At 39.7% G+C, this 22,784-nt stretch overlaps 1 protein-coding gene across 2 annotated transcripts in view; it reads left to right on the forward strand.

Moving 5' to 3' along the window:
* NHS (NHS actin remodeling regulator) overlaps positions 1-21,941 on the forward strand; it is a 335,839-nt gene extending 313,898 nt beyond the window's left edge. For both annotated transcript variants that reach the window (XM_012784713.2, XM_075999581.1), the window contains 6 exons: positions 5,094-5,156; positions 7,186-7,378; positions 10,432-10,563; positions 11,474-14,455; positions 14,738-14,864; positions 17,780-21,941. In XM_012784713.2, the coding sequence (XP_012640167.2) occupies positions 5,094-5,156; positions 7,186-7,378; positions 10,432-10,563; positions 11,474-14,455; positions 14,738-14,864; positions 17,780-18,386 (4,104 nt within the window). In that variant the 3' untranslated portion in view covers positions 18,387-21,941. The remainder of the gene's footprint in view (positions 1-5,093; positions 5,157-7,185; positions 7,379-10,431; positions 10,564-11,473; positions 14,456-14,737; positions 14,865-17,779) is intronic.
* Positions 21,942-22,784: the final 843 nt, after the last annotated feature.

A 22,784-nucleotide genomic window follows, 5' to 3' on the forward strand; every position in this document is an offset into this window, starting at 1 on the left:
AGTAGTATATCACTATGGTTTTCATTTGAATTTTTCTGATGAGTAATGATGTTGAACACCTTTGTATATGCACATTGGCCTTTTGTACATTTTCTTTTATAAAGTGTCTCTCGAGAGAATTGAGGAGGTGGTGGTGGCTATATCTGTCAAGGAAGGGAAGTAAAGGTATGATTTGGAAAAGCAGACTTATGAATGATCAGGAGATTCTTCCCAGGCCTGAATATATATGTGTTTTTTTGTGTGTGTGTTTAAAATAGATATTAATATAAAGTGGTTAAAAGAGGAACTCAGTAGGCACCTGTTCCCAAATATCTCCCTCCCCAGCCCACAACCATTGTCCAGAATTCTGCTGCGATGATTTATTCCCCTGGGTTTTTCACAAGGAGTTCTCAACACCTTAATAAGGGTGCATTTGTGGGCTTCTTTCTAGCCACACAGCTGGCTAGGAGTGTAGCATGAGGAGTTTGGGCACTTGGGCTTGGGGATGGCATGCCAGGCAGGGGTGCTGCATTTAGGACTTCTGGGGAAGCATGAAGGCCCTGACTGCTGGGGAGAGAGTGGTGACAAAGAACAAACCTGGAAAAGGAAGAAAGCTTAGGAGAGAGAAAGCACAGGATGCCCTCTAAACTTCTACCTGCCTCTCCATTCTGTTATCCTCAGGGGTGTTCACCTTGGTAAATGTTGGGGTTGAGGAGAAGGGAAGGAGGGAAGCATAGGAAGAATTAAAAATGATGTTATTAAACATGTTTGGAAGATAAGAGCACAGTGCCAGCCAGTGGGAAATTTGGAGACAGTGTCAAAGCAATAAAAGTGCTGTGTAATTATAGCAACAAGAGGAATATGTGAAGAAGGCATTGCTAGACATCTTTAAGCCTTTGAGAAAGATCAAAGCAGTTCATATTTATGTACAACACCTCCACACACACTCCTGCCCAAGAAAATCTTAGGTACACGGGGTCTCCTCCATCTCACAGACAGCCACACTCTGTGCACAAATGCAGGGACTTGGTCTAAGGACAAATAAGCCCCATGGTAGAGTGACAATACGAGCCCCCATCACCTCACTAGAAACCCAGGGCACCTTGCAATGGACATCTTCGCTCTAAGGTTTTATTCTTGTATTCAAATATAACACAACATCCAGTCTCTAGTAACTATTTCTCAGGTTTAAGACAGCATGATAGCAATAAATCAGCTCTGAAAGTCGACTTCTCAAAGTACCATGTGATATCAGTTAGATCACAAACCAAAGCCAATTTTTCAAAACATTTCCTGCTGGAATACCCACAACATTTTAACAGATGTCTTTTGGAAAGTTTTGAAGCAAAATAAGCCCCCATCGGCATATAAAATAAAACCCCAAAGAAAGTAGAATATGGAGTGGAGGGATTATTTTTTCTTCTGGCAGTAAGAGAAACATGGGGGGAAATGTTGAAATCTTTGGAGAAATGCTTATTCATAGCCTCAAAAGTATAGAAATGAACTTTTCTCTCACACACAAGAAAGATTAGAGTTTGAAAAATACTCTTTCATTATTTACCAAAGAAATTTCTTTGCCTGCTATTGAGAGTAATGTTTGTTATTTCTTGTTCTGAACACTGGTCAGAAGTATAACTGGCTTTTGTTGAAGCAATCTCATGAGAAGCTAAGGAAAGGATTTGAGAGTGTCACTGATGTGGCCTCAGTGACAGAAATTGAGTGAAAACATCAAAGAAGCATCTTTTGTCAGGGACAAGATGGGCATGGCTGGTAATAGCTGATTCTGAAATGTTGCAACCTGGAGCCTAAGGACTTTCAAAATCAGTGCCAGAAGGGCCAGAATGAATGGGAGCCTCAAAAAAGGAGGGAGATATTCTTCTGTTTTACATTTTTCTACAATATTTTATTGTGAAATATATCAAAAGTACAGAGAAGTTGAAAACATTGTCAAATGAACATAAATATACCCAGGAGGGAGAAATTATTTTTATTTTTAACCTGACAATTTGTTTCCACATGGGCTGATTTTTACCCTCAGCAAGAAATACTCCTGAATGAATGAATGAATGAATGAGTAATATCCTAACAATCCTCCTAACAATCCTCCACACTTATTCTGGGAAAACCGAGGTTGTTCACTGCCATTCCTGTACTGAGTGATGATTCCAAAATCAGGAGTCCCTGTGAGTCGCTTCTATTATGTGTTGTTCTGGATGTTTCTTGCTCAGGCCGTCTTACCTCCTCTTATGCTTTGTTATCTTTGACTTTGTACTGGGTGTTGTACTGAAAAATTATATGGGGGTGGAAATATTTATTTCTCTAGGAGAGGAATTTTATTTGTTTATGCCAGGCACATGGGGGTGCCAGCAATAGAACAAATATTTATTGGGCGTTATTGAGGCAGTAAGAGTAGAGCTATGAACAAGAAATGGTTAGTCTTTCTCTGAATAAGCAATAGGATTCCTTTAAAGAGATCTGTTAAAGAATAATTTAGTTCATACAAGTTTGATCAGCATCCAGCTTTTCCTAACCTTATTCATCAGCACCCATTAAGGAGTGGCATGCTGGGCCATGCAGAGATGCCCTGAGGTAGCAGTCCTTTTGCAGTTTTATTTCTTAGATCATTTAGAAAAAATATCCTATGAACTGGTTATTACATTCATCATATAAAAATCTAATTAGAAATAACCAGAACAGTTTTACTTCCTCTGACCAAACACCCAGGAAAAAGGACGCTTTAAACACTACACTAAAGCAGATACTAATTCATGGCAGAAATAAAACCATAGCCCATTTTAATATTATAAACTTAAACACTCTAAATCTATAGACCCTCTTCAGGGGCTCTGGCACTTGTGTCTAGATGGAAGAACCAAAGAATACAATCCTTCCACACCCAAGTTCAAGAGTACCTAGTTTCAGCCCTCACAAGCTAGAGGTTGGAGCTACTATCAAAATAGAAGAGAGGCCGATTCACTGAGCAGGAATAATCCGTGGAGTATAATCCAGGGAGACCTTGACTTTATCATAGTGACCCAAACTGAACAGTCTGCATTCTCTCTAGACTTGCCATCCTTAGTCATTGCCACATGTTACTTTGTGCTTGTTTAATGGGGTGGGTTTCTTGAACAGATGAAAAATAAAATCCACTCCTTGGCCAGGCCAGGTGCCTCACTCCTATAATCCTAGCATTTTGGGACACTGAGGCAGGAAGAACACTTGAGGCCAGGAGTTCAAGACCAGCCTTTGCAATAGTGAGACCCTGTCTCTACAAAAAAAGTAAATGAAAACCAGCCCAGCTTGGTGGCATATGCTTGTAGTCCCAGCTACTCCAGAGGCTAAGGCAGGGCGATCACCTGAGCCCAGGAGTTCGAGGTTGCAGTGAGCTATGATCATGCCACTGCAATCCAGCCTGGGCAACAGAGAGAGATTCTGCCACCAAAATAACATCAAATCCACTCCTCACCCTTCACTCCTGGGAAAAATATTGAACAGGAGAGCTAACTTAGGAGATTTAAGACAAACTAGCAAAATTTATATATTTATATTAATATCATTAATATGTTTTCTGACCTACAGTTTCCAGCTATGTAGTTTTTTGAAAACCCTTTCATGAGACACCAAAGCCTTTGGTTTCTTTGAAGCAAGCTCCCTTTCCAAGTAGGCTTTACTTGCAGACTCCTTTTTTCCTACTTCCATGAGTTTCCTCTCTAGTTTACACACCCCAGTGTCTTGAGACCTCCACGTCATTATCTGTGACTGATTGTGAGCAGACAGCCAGGTTAGTGTCTGAACTCAGGCCACATCTATCAAAATGATCACTTTCAGTAAGGAAGCCACAGACCCTACAAAATCATTAGTCTTATTAATAGGTAAGTTCTAGATCAAAGTTGACTGAGCCTGAGGAGATGACATTTGAGACTTGTGGGGGGAGGGGGGGAAAGGGCATTAATTGAAACCTTAAAATTTGTACCCCTATAATATGCCGAAATAAAAAAAAAAAGTGAATGAGAAACCCTGTCAGTTAAAACTTTGAAACTTAGAATAAAATTAGACCTCGAACGTTCCCTGGTGGGAACATACATAGTAAAAAGTTCCTAGTAACATTTAACTGACTTAGAGCTTATTACCATCTAATTAGCATAACATGGGTGGAGCTTCATGGAGAATTTTTTAAAAGACGCATGTGCAGGAAGGGAAACTGTTATATAACCTATCCTGTTATGTAACCTGTCACGTGATCTGTTCTATAACAACCTGTCAATCACCCCCAAAGGCGGGAAATGGCAACCAATCCTGCCAGGGGAAAGGCAGGACAAATTGGTGGGCCTATAAAAGGCAACGTGTTGGGCGACCAGTGTATTTCTCCACTCCCGAAGACTGAAGCATTCCACTCTCTCTGGAATGTATTTTTCCTTTGTGTAGCTTCCTTTACTTTCATTCTTTCTTTTATGTGATAAACTGTATTCTGTTGCTCTGTGTCTGTGATCATTCCGTCATCTGCTGGACTCGGTACCAGTACTCATTCTTGGCACTAGGAACTTGGGTACCAAGGAACATCCACAGAGATGAACCTAACATAAGAAAAGTAGTCTTTCTCAAATTAGCAAATGGAGTTGGGATCTAAATGATAAGAAAGTTCTTTGCGGAAGACATTTTCACAGATACTTAACAGCTACAAGGTAAGGATAATAGTAATAGTAATAGTTGTAGTAGTAGCTGGCACTAACATAAAGACCTTATTAAGTACCAGGATTCTTCTAAGTATATTACATATATTACTCATTTAATCCTCAACATAGCTCCGGAAGGTAGATGCTATTATTTATTCCCCTATCTTACTACAGATGAGGAAACTTATGTTAAGAGGTTGAGGAATTGCCCCTAGCCACGCTAAAAATAAGTGGTGGAGCCAGGATTTGAACTCAGTCTAGCTGCACAGTCTGTGATCCTAACGTTTATGTATGCTACCTCTCAAAAAATAAAGACAAGGAAGGAAGGGAGCTCTGCCAGTATATTCATTCATTACTATCATAGATTTGGCTTAACCAGGGTACATTGTGTGTTGTGTGCACGTTTTTAATTTTTTCTTTTTTTGCATTTCATGTTCATAGTTTAACAGCACCCGTTCGCCCTCCCCCACTGAGTGTTGCCACATGACCCCATGGAGTAGAAAGGTATTGGTTCTGAGAACATTCCTTCACAGCCCTATCCCGCTCTCTCTAGACACTCTTCCTTTCTCCGCTCTTTTAACTTTATTGCAAACTCCCTTGTTTCTAACTAACAGCTTTTCTTTTAAATCAGTTTAAAGAGTGGTAGTTTCCTAACTTGAATTAAAGAAAATATAACTTAGGCGGCCATACGCTTGGCTTCCCCCCCCCCCCCCAGAGTGCTCCCTGCCCCACCGCCTGCTGCAGCGGAGGCTCTGTTCAGCACAGGCGTCACCTAACGCTGCTCTCGGACTTTGTAGTCCAGAGGAAAGAAATTGCAACTTGCCCTATATTTATCAGAACTGTAAAGGTTCAGCTGCTCAAATCAAAAAAGAGAATAGGACAAAAGGATTCTCTGGCAGCCGGTTGTCCCTGTCACCATTAAATAAAAAGTGCTTTTGGCTGCTGGTCAGAGCCTGTAGTCAGGTCACTATCCTTTCGTTGTTTCCCAGTCCATTGTTATTCAAGGAAGGAATCTCTTAGAAAATGAGGCCTCTGGTGGTGACGGTTTCTCTCTCTCTCTTTCTCTCTCTCTCTCTCTCTCTCTCTCTCTCTCTCTCTCTCTCTGTGTGTGTGTGTGCATGCACCAAACTTTTTTTTTTTTCTTTTTGGAAGTTACCTAGGAAACAAAGTCTTTTGTGCTCTAACTTTATTTGAGCTATTCGCTTTGCTGGGAATCTGCACAAAAGCTGAAGAGAGAAAGAAGGTTGCAATATTTTACTAAAACGTTCATGGCGAACACATTTTTCCCAAGGGGGGTAATCATATCCTGTTGAGTGTGTTGGGGGGCTTTGCAGAAACCTCTGACAAGGTAAGTAAATGCTGGGGTTAGTTTAAACAAGTAGCTCTAGAATCTGCTCTTTAAGGGGACTTGAGAACAGTTCATTTGACAATAGGTGAAATCTTCCCAGTCAATAGGGCATGATGTTTCCAAATGTGAGGACAAGAAATTTTTGTTTAAATGATCCTAATTTTAGGATAGACTATTATTAAAATTTCACTGGAATAAGAATAAAACATATTTGTTTTATACAGATACCCACCTGTCTCCAAATTGTGTAAAGAAATAAAACTACATTCAGTGGTGCAAACTGGATCTTTCAATAATCTGGTTTAGAAACCCAACACTGAAATCAAAACTGGGATGGAGCCTTTTTAATAATCTGAACCCTGAAATAAAAGGCAATCTGAATATTTATCAAAGGTTTAGTATGGAGAATTTTCAAATGTCATAGAAATCAAAGCTTCTAACTACACAGCTGCAGGAAAAGTTTCTCACCACAAAGCTAAAAGAAAATAAACTAGAACTTTTATCTTTCCACATCTGAAAAAGAAACCCACTTGAATCTTTCCTCCCAGTAACAGCATTTGTATTTCCACTATAGTTGTTAGGGGGAAATTCTTTACTTTTGCTTTTCCACGTGCATACAGAGTTTTTAAAATGTATTCTCAAATGCTGTAGCCCTACAGTGAAATTAACTCCTTGTGCTTTAATGTGGCCTCTCAGTAGGTTGCCTTGTCCTTCAGGTGATGTGTTCTGGAATGTTGCCTGACCCCAGGTTTTCTGGCACTTTTTCTGAACTTTTCATAGGCATCTAGCGTCTCATCTTCCTTTAATCCTAGTCATCTAGAGCTCTCAAAACTTTTAATAGGAATTTACAGCAAGATAGCTTGAAAGTGCATCTACCTTTCACTGGGTTAGAGACTCACAGTTTTCTTCAGTTAAAGTTTGGGGATTTCTGGCTATCTTGTCTCTCTTCTTAGTTCCATTTAACCTGAAAAGCATGGTATTTAGCCCATTTTTTTCCTTTTGTGTCGCTTGACTATTGCAATAATACTTTCAATTAGTTGTGCTTACTAACTACTTCTAAGAATTCTTCTTTTGTCTAAAAGCTTATTTCTGACCTCACTTTTTTATATCTAAACTATGAAATTCCTTATATGTGTGCTTATATATAAACTATGATGGCTGAATCTGATTGTACTTCGTTTGCAGTCCCATCCCCCAGAGGATGAAGATACAGATGTGATGTTAGGGCAGAGGCCGAAAAACCCAATACACAATATCCCCTCTACACTGGACAAGCAGACCAACTGGAGCAAAGCACTACCTCTCCCGACGCCAGAGGAGAAGATGAAACAAGATGCCCAAGTGATTTCTTCTTGCATTATTCCCATCAACGTCACTGGTATCATTCTGGTTTTTTCTTAGGGGCAGTTGGGTCTGCATATTCTGAGTATTAAATATGTTCAAAACCTGTGCTGCTAAGAATACCATTTTGTTAACAAGTAATACTTTTTTCATCAAAACGCACCCCAGAAGATGTTCAATATGCTTTTGTCAGGTTTTGAACATCAATTTGCATGTTTTCTGCTGGGCCACTTGTTATGTAAATGATGGACAGTTTCTTTTTGAAAAAAAATCACCAAATAGCTCTTTGGCCATAGCTGACTGAAATAATGGAGAAGGCGGCAGTGATTAATCATATGATAATGATGTGTGGCACTGCAAGAAAGAAAAAAGCAACCCCAGGCTTCTCAAACTGCAAGTAGTGGTCCTGTAGACCAACTAGGAAATCTGTTTTCATGCTTCCTTGGATGAAGGTAGGCTTTTTTTTAAAAAAAAGATGGTTTAGACTTCTGTATTGAATTGGGGGATTTGTGACCTAAAAGTATATGGATACATAGATGAAGGCTGAATTCTATTTTAAAAGCAGCAAGCCTGTCTCTTTTTCATTCTCTTCTTTCCTCCTCCTGTGTATTGAGAGTTTGAATAGGTAGAATGGAAACCTAGCCAGACTTTTCTTCAAAATTTATTGGCAGCAATTGTAAATTCCAGGATCGAATCTGGTAATCTTAGTTGTAAGTAAAATAATATTATGAAATATTCTAACTTTCAAAGACAGAAATTAAATGGTCTATGCATTGGGCTTTCTTTAGACATTTCTGATAGTTACATTTTAACTTATTTGTATATTGAAAATTTCAAAACAGCCATGGTATGACTGATTTTCATCTTGGTACCATGTGACTAAAGATTGCATGCTCCAGACACAGCTATTATTAACCTTACTCAGAATTATTGCATGTAAAGTGGGGAGCAAATGGACTAGCTATCTGGGACAGATATTATTTCCTTCCTGAGAAGAAGGAGTTCTAGTTGACTGGCCAATCATAAGCTGGGAGAAATTTTCCCGATGACCTATTCAACTTATAAGATAAATTATTCTAAAGATGTGCCCTTATTTGACCTCCATAATCTAAATAGGCTGTATTAGGGGAGTTCAGCTGCCAAAATGGATAATTTTGGCACCCTCTTAAACTAATTTTCAGTTCTGGAAACATCTGGTTATTAGCAGCACCTGCTTTCTTCATGGCACTGTAAGTAAGATCATGTTTTCAAATTTAGTACAGTGATTATGGGCCATCGTCTTGTGATTAAGGATAAGGGAAGATTTTTCCTTGTGCTTTATTTCAGGAACTCTCAGACTAAAACCTAGATTGGATGTTGATTTCACGAGCTTTTAGTGAGAACACTGTTAATGATGTCCACATAACACATGATGTCTGTGTCTATGTACCATGTGATCTGTAATTATTAAGATTAGAATCAAGGATTTTAATTTTTGGCTGGGATTAAGATAGAAAAATTCCATTAGTATGAATTCTCTGATAATACCTTAATTATTCATCAGGTGATATCTCATACATATTTTGCAAGGCGAATTCTAGAAACTGGTGGCACTGTGATGCTAAGCAGAACTCAACTGCTTCATTATACAGCTGAACCCAAGACTTAACATGCCATCCAGCCCCATGCTTACCCATAAGGATAAATGATGAGGTGACCAAATTCCAAAACACAGCATTATGGCTTTCTGAGACCAAGCTCATTCTGAAAAATCCATGGTACATGCCTGTGCCAGACAAGAGTTTGAATTCCTCACCTCTCCTCTCATTGCTCTGGTTTTAACCAGACTGCATGTAGTGTCAATAACGTAATTATGGAGAGAGAAACTAACAAGCATCATGGTTCACTCCCTGTGTTTACAAAAACAAACACACGGTATGAAGACTGGGAATTCCAGCTTTACAGGTAGTACAAAAAAAAAAAAAATTGGATCCATTTAAGAACTGAACTGGGGACTGCCCTGTATGTTTATTTTTTGTTGATAAGACACCTGGTGCTAAACCAAAAAGGATCCAATTTAGTCAGAAGAAAGCAGACAGTTATGTGATGATTAACACATTAACTGCCATGTGAGTTGTAGTTAACTCACAGTAGTTTTGGGCCCGGGGCCTTATGAAGCATATGTAACTCACATGTCTCTTTACCTTGGGAGCCACGTGGTGCACAGACAACTCACGCTGCCATGCTGTAGCATACATGTTATGTGATAGGTGCCCCCTGGGCAAAACCCTGCAGTTGGTTCGTGAAAAATCTTGTTAATGTTCTTATTATTACAATTAGTATTGACAATTTAATTGCGTATAACTCACACACAGAAAAAAATTTTAATTGTTTAATTTAAAACATATTTTTCATTAAATTAGAAAGGATCCTTTTATTTCTGAAGTTTTTATTCTATTTTCATAATAAAACACCATGACCCCAAGGAAAAAAAATTTTTTTTTCTAGTCTGGCAGTCAATGTGTTAAGAAAAAAAACAAATCCTTAAGCTGTTGCGTTTCTTTACAAAAAATGTGTGTGTGAGTGTGTGTGCACACACACTCCTGGAGAAGGTTTGGGCATAGGAGGTAGAAGGGGAAAAAACTCACAAAGAGGCTTTTAATGAAGAAAATGGGTCAGGATATATTAGCTGAACTAATTCAGGTTAACATCTTGGCTACTGATTTACTTACTATACAAAGGTATCAGCTTCAGAAAGCCCAGAAATAGACCAGTAAACAGTAGTAACTAAAGGTTATAAATCCTTAAGGGGCCATTTCTGTGTGAGAGTGATTTCTTGATGTCTTTTTCTCTTCTTTTTCTTTTGATTGTCCTTCTTTGCTTGCTCCTTTTGGCAGTGCAAGCTGTTGTGAAGAGCTGCATTTAGAAGTAAAGCTTAATGTACTGCAGCATAATTTAAATAAGAGCTGAATAAGGGCTCCCTTATATTTGTTCACAGGCTTAATCCAAACTCTTCTCTTACTTCCAATCAATAAATATCACTGTGTTCCAAGCAGATGAAAATGTGTTTGCCATTTCTAAAGGCTAATGAGACGTATTTGTGGTTTGCAGGAGTTGGTTTTGACAGAGAGGCTAGTATACGCTGCTCTCTTGTTCATTCACAATCCGTACTACAGAGGAGACGAAAATTGAGAAGGAGGAAAACCATCTCGGGTATCCCCAGAAGAGTTCAACAAGAAATAGGTGTGGTATAAAAAATATTAATGTCTAACATTCTGTCTAATGCAGATTTATAAGGAGATGAAATGGAAGCCAGCCTTCAACCACTTCCTTAAAAACATTAAATGTTTTAACTTGCAGAGGTTTGTAAATGATGTGTATTTGTTTTGTATTCAGAAAGCCAGGTGGTATTACTTTTTAACTCTCCATTCTTTACTATGAAGGTCTGAGTTGATAGATTTAGGCATATACATTCAGGTCTTATGGCCCAAATGTAATATTTTGCTAATTTTTTAAAGTTTTATTAAGGTGGAAATTGTGAATAAAAAGTAGCAGGATTCAATGAAAGATTTTTTTCCTGGTTAATTGTAACTTCATTTAAAGAAAAACATACTTTTATGGCATTACTTATTTAAAAAGTTAGATTTAGAGCATACACAATTAAATATTGAATATTTTTCTATTTTTTCTGTTCAAAGTGTTTAGAATATCTCTGCCTATGGTTTTAAAAAATTATTATTATGGTAGTGTCTCTTATAAATAAGATTTTTATTTCTTATAATGAAGTCTATGATTTTTATTTCATTATGTTTATATTACAAAATAAAAATGAAGAGTAGTGGCCAAGAAGATAAAACATACTTCAGTTTTAGAAAGTAGTTATTTATTGCAGCAAATTAATGTGATGGTGAAGACAGAGATCATTCACAAAAGATATAAAAGCATTGTGTGTGTGTGTGTGTATGTGTACATAGAGAGAGAGAGAGAGAGAGAGAGAGAGAGAAGGAAGATTTTAACTTCCTTCTAATTCTATATATTGATTTTTTTTCCTGTAAGAAAAAGCAGTAACCTAGCAGCACACAAACCTGCAGACATCTCTCGGAATGTCTGTTAGCCTGCTGATGTATCTCACTGTGCTTTCCATGTGCCCTAGATTCTGATGAATCGCCAGTGGCCAGGGAAAGGAATGTGATTGTGCACACAAACCCAGACCCCTCCAACACTGTCAATAGGAGGTCCGGAACCAGGGACTCTGAGTGCCAAACCGAGGATATTCTGATTGCTGCCCCATCCAGAAGGAGAATCAGAGCTCAAAGGGGTCAGAGCATTGCAGCTTCCCTTTCACACTCTGCTGGCAACATTTCTGCCCTGGCAGACAAAGGAGACTCCATGTTTACTACTACAGTGAGCAGCCGCACAAGATCTCGGAGCCTTCCCCGGGAAGGCAACAGAGGTGGGGATACTGAGCCCAAAGTTGGTGCTAAACCCTCAGCATATGAAGAGGGAGAGCCTTTCGTGGGTGACCATGAAAGAATCCCCAATGATTGCAGTGAGGCTCCAAGCAGCCCAAGCACACAGGAACACCAGCCTGCTTTGGGCTTGGCCTGTTCTCAACATCTTCACAGCCCACAGCACAAGTTAAGTGAGAGGGGGAGGTCACGCCTGTCCCGAATGGCTGCTGACTCTGGCAGCTGTGACATCTCCTCCAACTCAGACACCTTTGGGAGCCCCATCCACTGCATCTCTACGGCTGGCGTCCTCCTCAGCAGCCACATGGACCAGAAAGACGACCACCAGTCATCCAGTGGTAACTGGAGTGGGAGCAGCTCCACGTGCCCCTCGCAGACTTCAGAAACAATCCCTCCTGCAGCTTCTCCTCCCCTTACTGGCTCTTCGCACTGTGACTCGGAATTGTCACTAAACACGGCCCCTCATGCCAATGAGGATGCCAGCGTCTTCGTGACAGAGCAGTACAACGATCACCTGGATAAAGTGAGAGGCCACCGGGCAAACTCCTTTACCTCCACTGTTGCAGACCTGCTGGATGACCCCAACAACAGCAACACAAGTGACAGTGAGTGGAATTACCTACACCACCATCACGATGCCTCCTGCCGCCAGGATTTTAGTCCTGAGCGTCCCAAGGCAGACAGCTTGGGCTGCCCGAGCTTCACAAGCATGGCCACTTATGATAGCTTCCTCGAAAAGTCTCCATCAGACAAAGCAGACACTAGCTCTCACTTTTCAGTAGACACGGAAGGATACTATACCTCCATGCACTTTGACTGTGGTCTCAAAGATAATAAGAGCTATGTCTGTCACTATGCATCCCTGGGCCCCGAGAATGGCCAGGGTGTTGGGGTTCCTCCTGCTCTTCCAGACTGTGCCTGGCAGGACTATGTAGACCACAGGAGGCAGGGGAGACCGAGCATCTCTTTCAGAAAACCAAAGGCAAAGCCGACCCCACCTAAACGTAGCTCATCATTGAGGAAGTCTGATGGAAACACAGACATTTCTGAGAAGAAAGAACCAAAGACAAGCAGTGGTCAGCACCTGTCTCACAGTTCCAGGGAAATGAAGCTGCCTCTTGATTTCTCCAACACACCTTCTCGGATGGAAAATGCCAATCTTCCCACCAAACAGGAACCTTCTTGGATAAACCAGAGTGAGCATGGTATTAAGGAACCTCAGTTAGACACTTCAGATATTCCACCATTCAAAGATGAAGGTGCTGAATCAACTCATTATGCAGACCTGTGGCTTCTAAATGACTTGAAAACAAATGATCCTTATAGATCTCTATCTAATTCAAGCACTGCTACGGGTACCACAGTTATTGAATGCATCAAATCTCCAGAGAGCTCTGAATCCCAAACATCCCAATCAGAATCAAGAGCCACCACCCCATCTCTTCCTTCTGTTGACAATGAGTTCAAATTGGCTTCACCAGAAAAGCTGGCTGGCTTGGCATCTCCATCAAGTGGCTACTCGAGCCAGTCTGAAACGCCAACATCCTCTTTCCCTACAGCTTTCTTTTCAGGTCCGTTGTCTCCTGGAGGTAGCAAAAGAAAACCTAAAGTCCCAGAAAGGAAATCCTCATTACAGCAACCCTCTTTGAAAGATGGAACTATATCACTGAGTAAAGATCTTGAACTTCCAATTATACCTCCTACCCATCTTGACCTAAGTGCTCTTCATAGTGTCTTGAACAAACCATTCCACCACCGTCATCCATTGCATGTTTTCACTCATAATAAGCAGAACACAATAGGAGAAACACTGAGGTCAAATCCTCCACCATCCCTCGCAATTACACCAACGGTCCTGAAATCTGTTAACCTTAGGTCTATCAATAAGTCTGAAGAAGTTAAGCAGAAAGAAGGCAACAATACAGATCTCCCCTACTTAGAGGAAAGCACTCTCACAATGGCTGCCTTGTCTCCAGGTAAGATTAGGCCACATACAGCGAAGAAATCAGTATCACGCCAGTACTCCACTGAAGACTCCATACTGTCCTTTTTAGACTCCTCTGCAGTTGATGTGGGGCCAGATAAACTACATTTGGAAAAAAACACTACATTCGATGTGAAGAATCATTGCGATCCAGAAACCACACCCTCAGCTGGTAGCAATCTTCTAGATTCAAATGTCACAAAGGACCAAATACACACAGAGAGTGAGCCTATTCCAGAAAACACACCAAGTAAAAACTGTGATTTTTCCACTGAAGGATTTCAGAGGGTCTCTGCTACCCGCCCAAATGATTTGGATGGTAAAATAATACAACACGGAGCTGGTCCAGATGGAACCCTAGAACAGGTACAGAAGGCATCCTCTGTAGGTCAGGAGGAAGTTGCACAACCCGAATCTGTGGATGTAATCACATCTCAGTCAAACTCACCAACTAGAGCAACAGACATAAGCAATCAACTTAAGCATCAATTTGTTATGAGCCGCCACCACGACAAAGTGCCTGGGAATATCAGCTACGAATCAGAGATACCACCTGCAAATTCACTCCCTGAAAAATGTTGTGAGCAGGAAAATACTGCTTCAGGTATTTCAGCCAAAAGTGCCTCTGACAACAGCAGAGCAGAGGAGACCCAAGGAAGTGTGGATGAGGCTTCACTGAAAGGTCAGTCATTGATTCCTTTGTCACAATGGAAGTGTGTCTCATGGCACTTTCTGGAGTTTTTCTTTCTTACATTCCCCATAATACTGTACAGCCTTGGGTGTTGGTTTCCCTCCACTATTTCTTTACCCTTACTAAAACAATTGAGATAAAAGCTTTTGTCATTGAGGGACTAAGCTTTGACAGATCTCTCTTTCATTTTAATTTGTTTGTCCCCTGAGTCAGTGAAGCACAGTAGTGTGCTACGTAACTTCCTCTTAAAGATGCTTCTGTTCTTATTTTAAGAATCATCACCGAGCGATGACTCCATCATTTCACCACTTAGTAAAGACTCTCAAGCTGAAGCGGAGGGGGTGTTTGTGTCTCCAAACAAACCTCGAACAACTGAGGATTTATTCGCAGTCATTCACAGGTGAGGCATTACCAAGTCCCCCCAAACAAAAGGCACAGCAAAGGTTTTGCTTCTTAAAATGCTTCTCATCAAATGCAAGTATGGGAAAGCCTTACTGTACTGGTAATACATTCAGCAAAGACAAAAGCAAGCAAAGAATTTTTTTTTTCTAAATCCAACTGGTAGATTTATATGCAAGTTGGGAGACAGAAGTCTTTATATATAGTTAGACCTCTATTAGAGACTTTTATAAGAACTGCTGAGGGAAGATGTTGTATTTTTCCCCAGGAAAGACACCCTCAAACAAGTTTTTTTGTTTTTTGTTTTTTGTTTTTTTTTTTGAGACAAGAGTTTCTCTTTGTTGCCCAGGCTAGAGTGAGTGCCATGGAGTTAGCCTAGCTCACAGCAACTTCAAACTCCTGGGCTCAAGCAATCCTCCTGCCTCAGCCTCCTGAGTAGCTGGGACTATAGGCATGCACCACCATGCCCGGCTTACATTTTCTATATATATTAGTTGGTCAATTAATTTCTTTCTATTTATAGTAGAGACGGGGTCTTGCTCTTGCTCAGGCTGTTTTCGAACTCCTGGCCTCGAGCAATCCGCCCGCCTCGGCCTCCCAGGGTGCTAGAATTATAGGCGTGAGCCACCGTGCCCGGCCTCAAACAAGTTTTTATGTGAAAACAATTTGTGCTTAAGTGACTTGGAGTAGAAGCTCAAATTTCTAACTTTTAAATAATTTCTTGAGCCTAAAAAATATAATCAAAGCTGTAATGATACACTAGCAGAGATAAGCATAAGTTGATTCACCAAAACAATCAGAGCCCCAAGTTTGAGACCAAACAGTGTATGTACCTATCTATTCCATAGCTCAGAACAACTAATAATTGCTCCCTTTTTTCTCTTTTTTAAACTTAATATTACTGGCCTTCGTCTCCAAAATTAGTGCCCATATTCCATTAATAGGGAATGTTCCCTGGGTTGCTTTTCCAGGACAGTGTTGTGTCCATGCTGTGAATGCGCACTCCTTCATCTGCTCCTGTGCACCCTCGTGTGGTCCATATTTGTAAGAATACTCCTTATAGCTAGTAACCAAAGAGCAAAGCAAAAAACTAGCCCTTGGAGACTGAACTCATATCCAGCTGATCTCGCTGATCATGATGTGCCTGTATCCTTCACAAATACGACTGCCTTCTTCCACTAGGCCTTGGGGACCTAGATGGAACTCTCAAGGGACAGAACTGGAGGATTGTCTTTTCTACCTCCTAAAGTTATCATTTTTGGAGCAAATTCATTGTAAGCAGCTTACAATCATTCTCTCCTGGGATTCTACTTTTTATAGGAGAATGCCACTGTCTGTTTATGTGGTTCTCTCATAAAGAAGCAGCACTGCTGTTTAACGACTTCTTTCTAGAGGAGCCAATGAGAAACACCTTCTGTGTATAACTTAGCAGGCACAATTCTTTACTCAGAGGGTGAGGAATTAATCATTAGCTTATTTTCCTTCGCCCTTATGTCTAGTCTAAGCTCCGATTATATTTCCCTCCCCCCTACACTGTACCCTCAACCTCAGGACAAATTACTAAAATACCATGTAAGTTAAAGAGCCAAAAACTTACCCCCAAAGAACCAATAGTGTCTGGAACAATGGCCAGGATGTAAGTAATAGAATTAGAAAGAACTGGATTTGAATACCAACTCTGCCATTTTCTATACAGTCTTGAATACATTAAAACCTCTGGACCTATTCTCTTACTGTACGTGGGGATACCCATAGCTCACATATTTGATTTTAATGATAAAAAATATTTTTGTGTCTAGAATATGGTAGATGCTAGAAGCAAACGTTAGCTTGAAAACCCTGCCCCATTAGAGTGTGAGACCCTGGCATATGTAATATATCAACCCCAGAGGTTTCAAGGACCCAAATCAGGCTGGTCTCCAGTTGGAAAGCTTGCATTTTCTCTATTGTAGAGATTTTTAGTTTGGTGAGAGAGCATGTTGCCAATACTTCCCAATGAACTGAGTCATGTGAAGAGTCACTGAATTTATGCTTGCTCATTTATCAAAGAAGATCAATAGTATAATGATGGATGTCAAGGTTCAGTAACTTATTGAGTTTGGTAATCTTAGATTTGCATTTCAGTAGGTTTTATTTATTACTTGTTTATTTACATCACAGTGACAATTTTTTTCTTGATAACTTACAGTGTACAAAGGTTTTTAAGAGCTCCAGGGATGGTCTAGGATTTCAATTCCTCACAGAGAATTAGCTTACTGCTTAATATGCTGTTGATGTTCCTAGTCAGCTATGAAAAATGGTATTTGCAGCCAAAGATGGATTGATTTGTTTAAAAAGTCATTTAATTAATTTTTTATATGGAGGAATCTTAAAAATAGAATGGTCTATTGCCTCCCCACATATTCATCACCCATGCCTATCAACTACCAAACTGTGGCAAATCCTGTCCCACTCACACTTGCTCCTTTTGGTATTGTTTGGAAGCCAATCCCAGACATCAGAGCATTTCATCTGTATTGCAGAAACAGATCTAATAAGAAAAGCTACCGTCCTTTACCCTACTGCAATGGGAAGTCAGATAGCAGTATAGTTTCTTAACTCATGCAAAATATCCCAGTAAGTCTTCATCTAGAACTTCTAGCCCCCACATTAGCCATTCTCTGAAACTGTCATCTCTGGAACCTAATTTATATCCACTGGTTCTCAGAGAATTTCCTCAGGCTGTGAGTGCTACAAGGGCAAGGGATGTATCTTACTCCTCGTCTCTACAGCCCTAATGCTTAGTACCCTCTCATACAGACGCCCTCAAAATGCTCTTTAATTAGATCTATGTGTGAATGTGGCTGAATACTTTTAGTTTCATAAAAATGTATGTGGCCTGAGATTTTTGCCCCGTTTTTTTCCTTTTCTCAAAAGATCCAAGAGGAAAGTACTTGGAAGAAAAGATTCTGGGGATATGTCTGTTCGAAGCAAATCGAGAATTCCCCTTGGCAGTAATAGCAGCAGTACCAGTTCTGTCACTTCACCCAGCAGCAATGTGACAACCGCCAACAGTCAGAGGTCACCTGGTCTCATCTACCGAAACGCCAAAAAGTCCAACACATCAAACGAAGAGTTTAAGCTGTTACTCCTCAAGAAAGGCAGCCGCTCGGATTCCAGTTACCGCATGTCTGCCACTGAGATCTTGAAGAGTCCCATCCTGCCCAAACCTCCAGGGGAGCTCACAGCAGAGTCCCCTCAAAGCACTGAAGATGCCCACCAGGGGTCACCTGGGGCCGAGGCATTGTCCCCACTTTCTCCTTGCTCCCCACGAGTTAATGCAGAAGGATTTTCCTCAAAGAACTTTGCCACCTCAGCATCAGCAAGGGTTGGACGTTCCCGGGCCCCTCCGGTGGCCAGCAGCAGCCGCTACAGTGTCCGCTGCCGGCTGTACAACACGCCCATGCAGGCCATCTCTGAGGGAGAGACAGAAAATTCCGACGGGAGCCCACACGACGACCGCTCCTCCCAGAGCTCAACATAGGCTGCCTGTGGCCAGCTGCCTGTCAGATGCCAAAACCCTTAGTCATATGAGGATGTAGGAATGGGACAGAGGACTTGGGAGAAGTTGCAACACGATGGGGTAGCATCACTGCTTAGCAATGAATTTCTAAATACAGTACATGCTGGGGAAACAGAAAGTGGTTTATTCATTCTTGATTAGTTGCCATGTTTTAAGTAGCTGTACTGTCTTTCATGTTTTTCTTTAGCATAGTTTGATTTACCCAATCTCATTCCTTGTGATAAGAGAGAACACAAAAATGTCTAATTTTCATGAAACTTAGAAAAAGTTTTCCCAGAGCTGCCTATTCAGAAAATAAAGCCCTCACTGTCATGATTCTTTAAGAAGATGAAATTACTCTGGAGGTTTGGTATTTTTTTACATTAAAACAAACTAAAGCAAAATTTAGAAGAAAGAACTACACATATGTACATACCATATTTTTGATAAAAATGTGTAAATAGATTTATCAATGATGAGTGGACATGTGGTCAATTATCTACCGCACACCAACTGTTTATAGAACACACAAAAATAAAGTGTAATAACTGTATTCTGTGAATACCATTTTCATATCAAATACCATATTTAAATGTCCACCAACATGATTTCTGAGTGGTAAACTTCAAATATGAATTTTAAACTGGTGAAATAAAGGAAATCTTGAGGTCATATACTGAAACGTGATTAATTTAAAATAATGAATTCAGACCTAATCATTTTTGTGACAAATTGCAGCACCAAACAAGCTAATAGCAACTCATGGCTGTGATTTGCCACATGGTAATTTGGACCGAATGAAAAGCATGCTTTTTTTTTTTTAATCAATGAGAGAAGTCATCATTCTCAACACAAAGCCCTAACAACAGCATTTGACAGTGTCCTTTAGACTTTAATTTTTTTTGATGGATTGCTTTAAAGAGAATGAGTAGGGAAAACAGTAGTTAATTTTAGATTATGTTTTATATTAGGCTACTGGGGAGGTAAATAGTCATAATCTAATGACTATGATCTTTAAACTCCTTAAACAGTTTAGCAATTAGCTACAGGTTCTTAAACTAACAAAAATAAAACCTAAGCATGCCACAGAGCTATTGATTTATCAGTAAGTACCTGTAATGAGTTTTCAGTGAAGCTTTCTCTCTGTGCTGATGAGATTCATGCTACCTAAAAATTAACAGAAATGACACTGTGAACAATGTAGTTGGGAAATAGGTATGTGTATATGCATTATTTATATTCATTGTTAAACTGGGAATGGGGAACAGCTCTGGTTCACAATGCTACATACAACTGAGTTTTTGTCTGGTTTTACTATAGTATCTGCTTGATGGCAAAAGGGGGAGGGTGGTGGGTGGGAGAGGAAATGTCAGGGCAAGTGCTCTGATCAAATGAAAGCAGGGAAACAAGCTGAATTACTTGAAATTACTTGAATTTTCTTGTCTTAAAACTGAAAAAAGATGAGTTACAAGTTGAAATCTGCAAATGGTTTTTACACCTCTGATTTTAACATGAACTGATGCTGTTTGGAATCAAATGTCAGCAACATAAGCAGCTATGTACTTAGAATAGGTTTTGAATGGGAGAGGTAGAAAGTAGAGAGAACTAAGAAGGGATCTGACCTACAAAAGACTAGAATGTGACTAGAATGCTAGAACATACAAAGGTTACCAAGAAATTGACAAGCAGCTGCCTTTAAGCTTATGCAAGTGGTAGTTGGGAAAGTAGGAGGTGTGAAAGGGGGTTTGTGGTTTGGGATTAATTCATGCAAAATGAAGAAGGAAGCCTGGTCTAAGAAGATACTGTCTTTCAATAGAAATGCTTTCTAAAATGCTACAGATTAAGAATTTAGAGAATCTGATTGCTGTTGGTGTTTTGTTTGTTTGGAAAGAAAAAAAAAAAAAAGTCTGGCTTCTAGTATTTGTTTTCACTACCAAATTGTGTTACTAAATTTCTTGTCATCCTTGTATGTAAATTGGGTACTGGGGGTGGAGGGGTAGAGGAGGAGGGAGAGAGGGAGAGAGAAAGAGTGTGTGTGTGTGTGCATATGTGTGTGTGTGTGTGTGTGTGTGCTGGGGTTAGATAAGCTACCTGGTAAAGGGTTTGAACATTTACAAAGTGTTACACTTTTTATTAAAATAAAAAATGTTTTGGGGTTTGAAAAAATGGACCATCATTTCTCATTGGAACCCATTAGTTAAGAAAACCAGCATGGTTTGACACCACATGGGAACATGAATAAATCTGACTCATGCTTTGAAAAGTACACTTTACAAAATTTTAAAAATAAAGTTTTTAGACAAATGTGATAAGAAACCGTCATTTCCAGTCACAATAGGTGATCTTTTGTAATTTTCATAAAAGCAGTTCGTTTGCAGTATGGCTTTTGTGTAGTTAGGGGTTTTTTAAGCGTGAAGAAAGGTATGTGGACTTTAAAAGTGATTCTAAATCTTGAATAGAAAACACATGAATTGGCTTTAATAAAAATGTCACCTTGTTGTTATTGACATTAATTTAAGTAATGGTACCATATATATTTTAAAATACATATTGACTTGAATTGTGAGGCAATAAGATATCTTCTATATGTAATGATCACAGAACTAACCCTTATAATATAGTTTTACTTATTTTGTTTACTCTAAAAGTCTATAGCAGAGTTTCTCTATTTTATATTTCATAGATTTAAAAAAAACCCAAATAGAGATGGAATTTAAATTCACTGTGCAAAAGAGTATTGAGCAACAAACTTAGAAAAAAAGCAAGAAATTCCTTAGTAATCTGGAATATTCTACATGGCTTTATTACATAGCAAACATGACCAAGATTTAGGGCTGTCTTTATCATCACTGCCATCTAGAAGCAGGGCACACACGTTAGGTATTGTGAAGAACATCAATCTGAACTTTTCTTCTGTTGTTTGCACTGATGCTAATTTTTTGTTCTTTTATGTTTATGCAACATGTCTATCATGTCTAAGTTGTGGGGGGGAATTTTTTTCCTTTTTATTTTTTGATTCTTTTTTTTTTCTTTTCTCTCTCTCTCTCTCTTTTTTTTTTTTTTGGTTTTGTTTTGTTTTTGGCTAAGTAGAGGACATGGACTAGTTGTAGCAAACAAAACATGCTGTTTGCTCTTGCCAAAAGTCAGTATGTTTGCTGCAGTGGTGGCACTTAGAGAACTAGATCATAACCAAGAGTTAAAACAATGAAGAAGGTTACAGCGTAACTATTTTGGTACTAGAACCAGTTCATGCTGGCCGAAAAGACAATGGTTTATGGACTTGCATCCATTTTGTATTTTTGTAATATTTGTAAATATGAACTTTTTAAATTGTTGCAAAGATGGTTTCTTTTGTAAAATGTTTTCAACGTTTACATTCAATCCAAGCCTTTGTATATTTTAGAGCTGTGCAACACTTTAAGTCTTGTATTTATTTTTAGTAAAAACGGTGACAGTTTCATTGTGAACCCCTCAAAAATGTATCAGAAAAGTTTGATTACCTAGAAAGTGTGTATAGAAACTGCAAATAAACGTGACTGCAATTAAATAACCAGTTTCTCATTCTTGCGGTTTCACAAAGTATTTTATAGACAACTGGACATAAAGGAGAGATCTGTTATGGCAAAAGTACAAACAAAAAGAATGTGTACTATAAAAGGCTCTAATCTAGATTCATATTTCAAAGGAAAAACAATGCATTTCTGACGTCCAGTATACTTTCCTTGTAGTTCCTCTCTGGGCCAGGAAAAGATTCATGGCATTAGTTTGGAATATCTCCCTGCTTTGCTTCTGATAATTACTCAGACTGTGCCTCCTTCCCAAGATGCACAGACTCGATATATGTAAGACAGTATGCCACTAGATAATGTCATGTAGCCTTATTATTTAGCAAACTTCTATGACAAGTACGTACTTTCTTAAGTGCTTTGCATACAAGAACTCATGTAGTCCCCATATTGTGCCCATTTTACAGATTGGGAAACTAAAGCACAGACGGTTACTTGGCTTGCCCAAGGCCATAGAGCGACTAAGTGTTGGAGCTGGGGTTCAAACCCACCAAATCTGGCTCCAGGGTCTGTATTAGTTCTCCACTACAACCTGTAATTGTTGATGACTGGAAATAACTTTCCTTATGTCCCTACCAGACCACCATGCTCAGAGCAACTACTAAGCCCCGCCCAATTCAAATTAAAGCACTAGCGTTCACATCTGGAACCCAGTCCACGTTGATATCTCCGTTGCGTCACAAGGAGAGGGGGGAGGGGCGGGATCACAGCGGACACTGGGGAGGTCACGCACCTAACCGCTGCATCCTCGAACCACCACCGCCGCCAAAAGAGTCACGCAAGAGTCACGCATGCCTGCCAGCTCTGCTGTGCA

This window comes from Microcebus murinus, chromosome X, assembly GCF_040939455.1.
Source record: "Microcebus murinus isolate Inina chromosome X, M.murinus_Inina_mat1.0, whole genome shotgun sequence".
Classification (NCBI taxonomy): Eukaryota; Metazoa; Chordata; class Mammalia; order Primates; family Cheirogaleidae; genus Microcebus; species Microcebus murinus.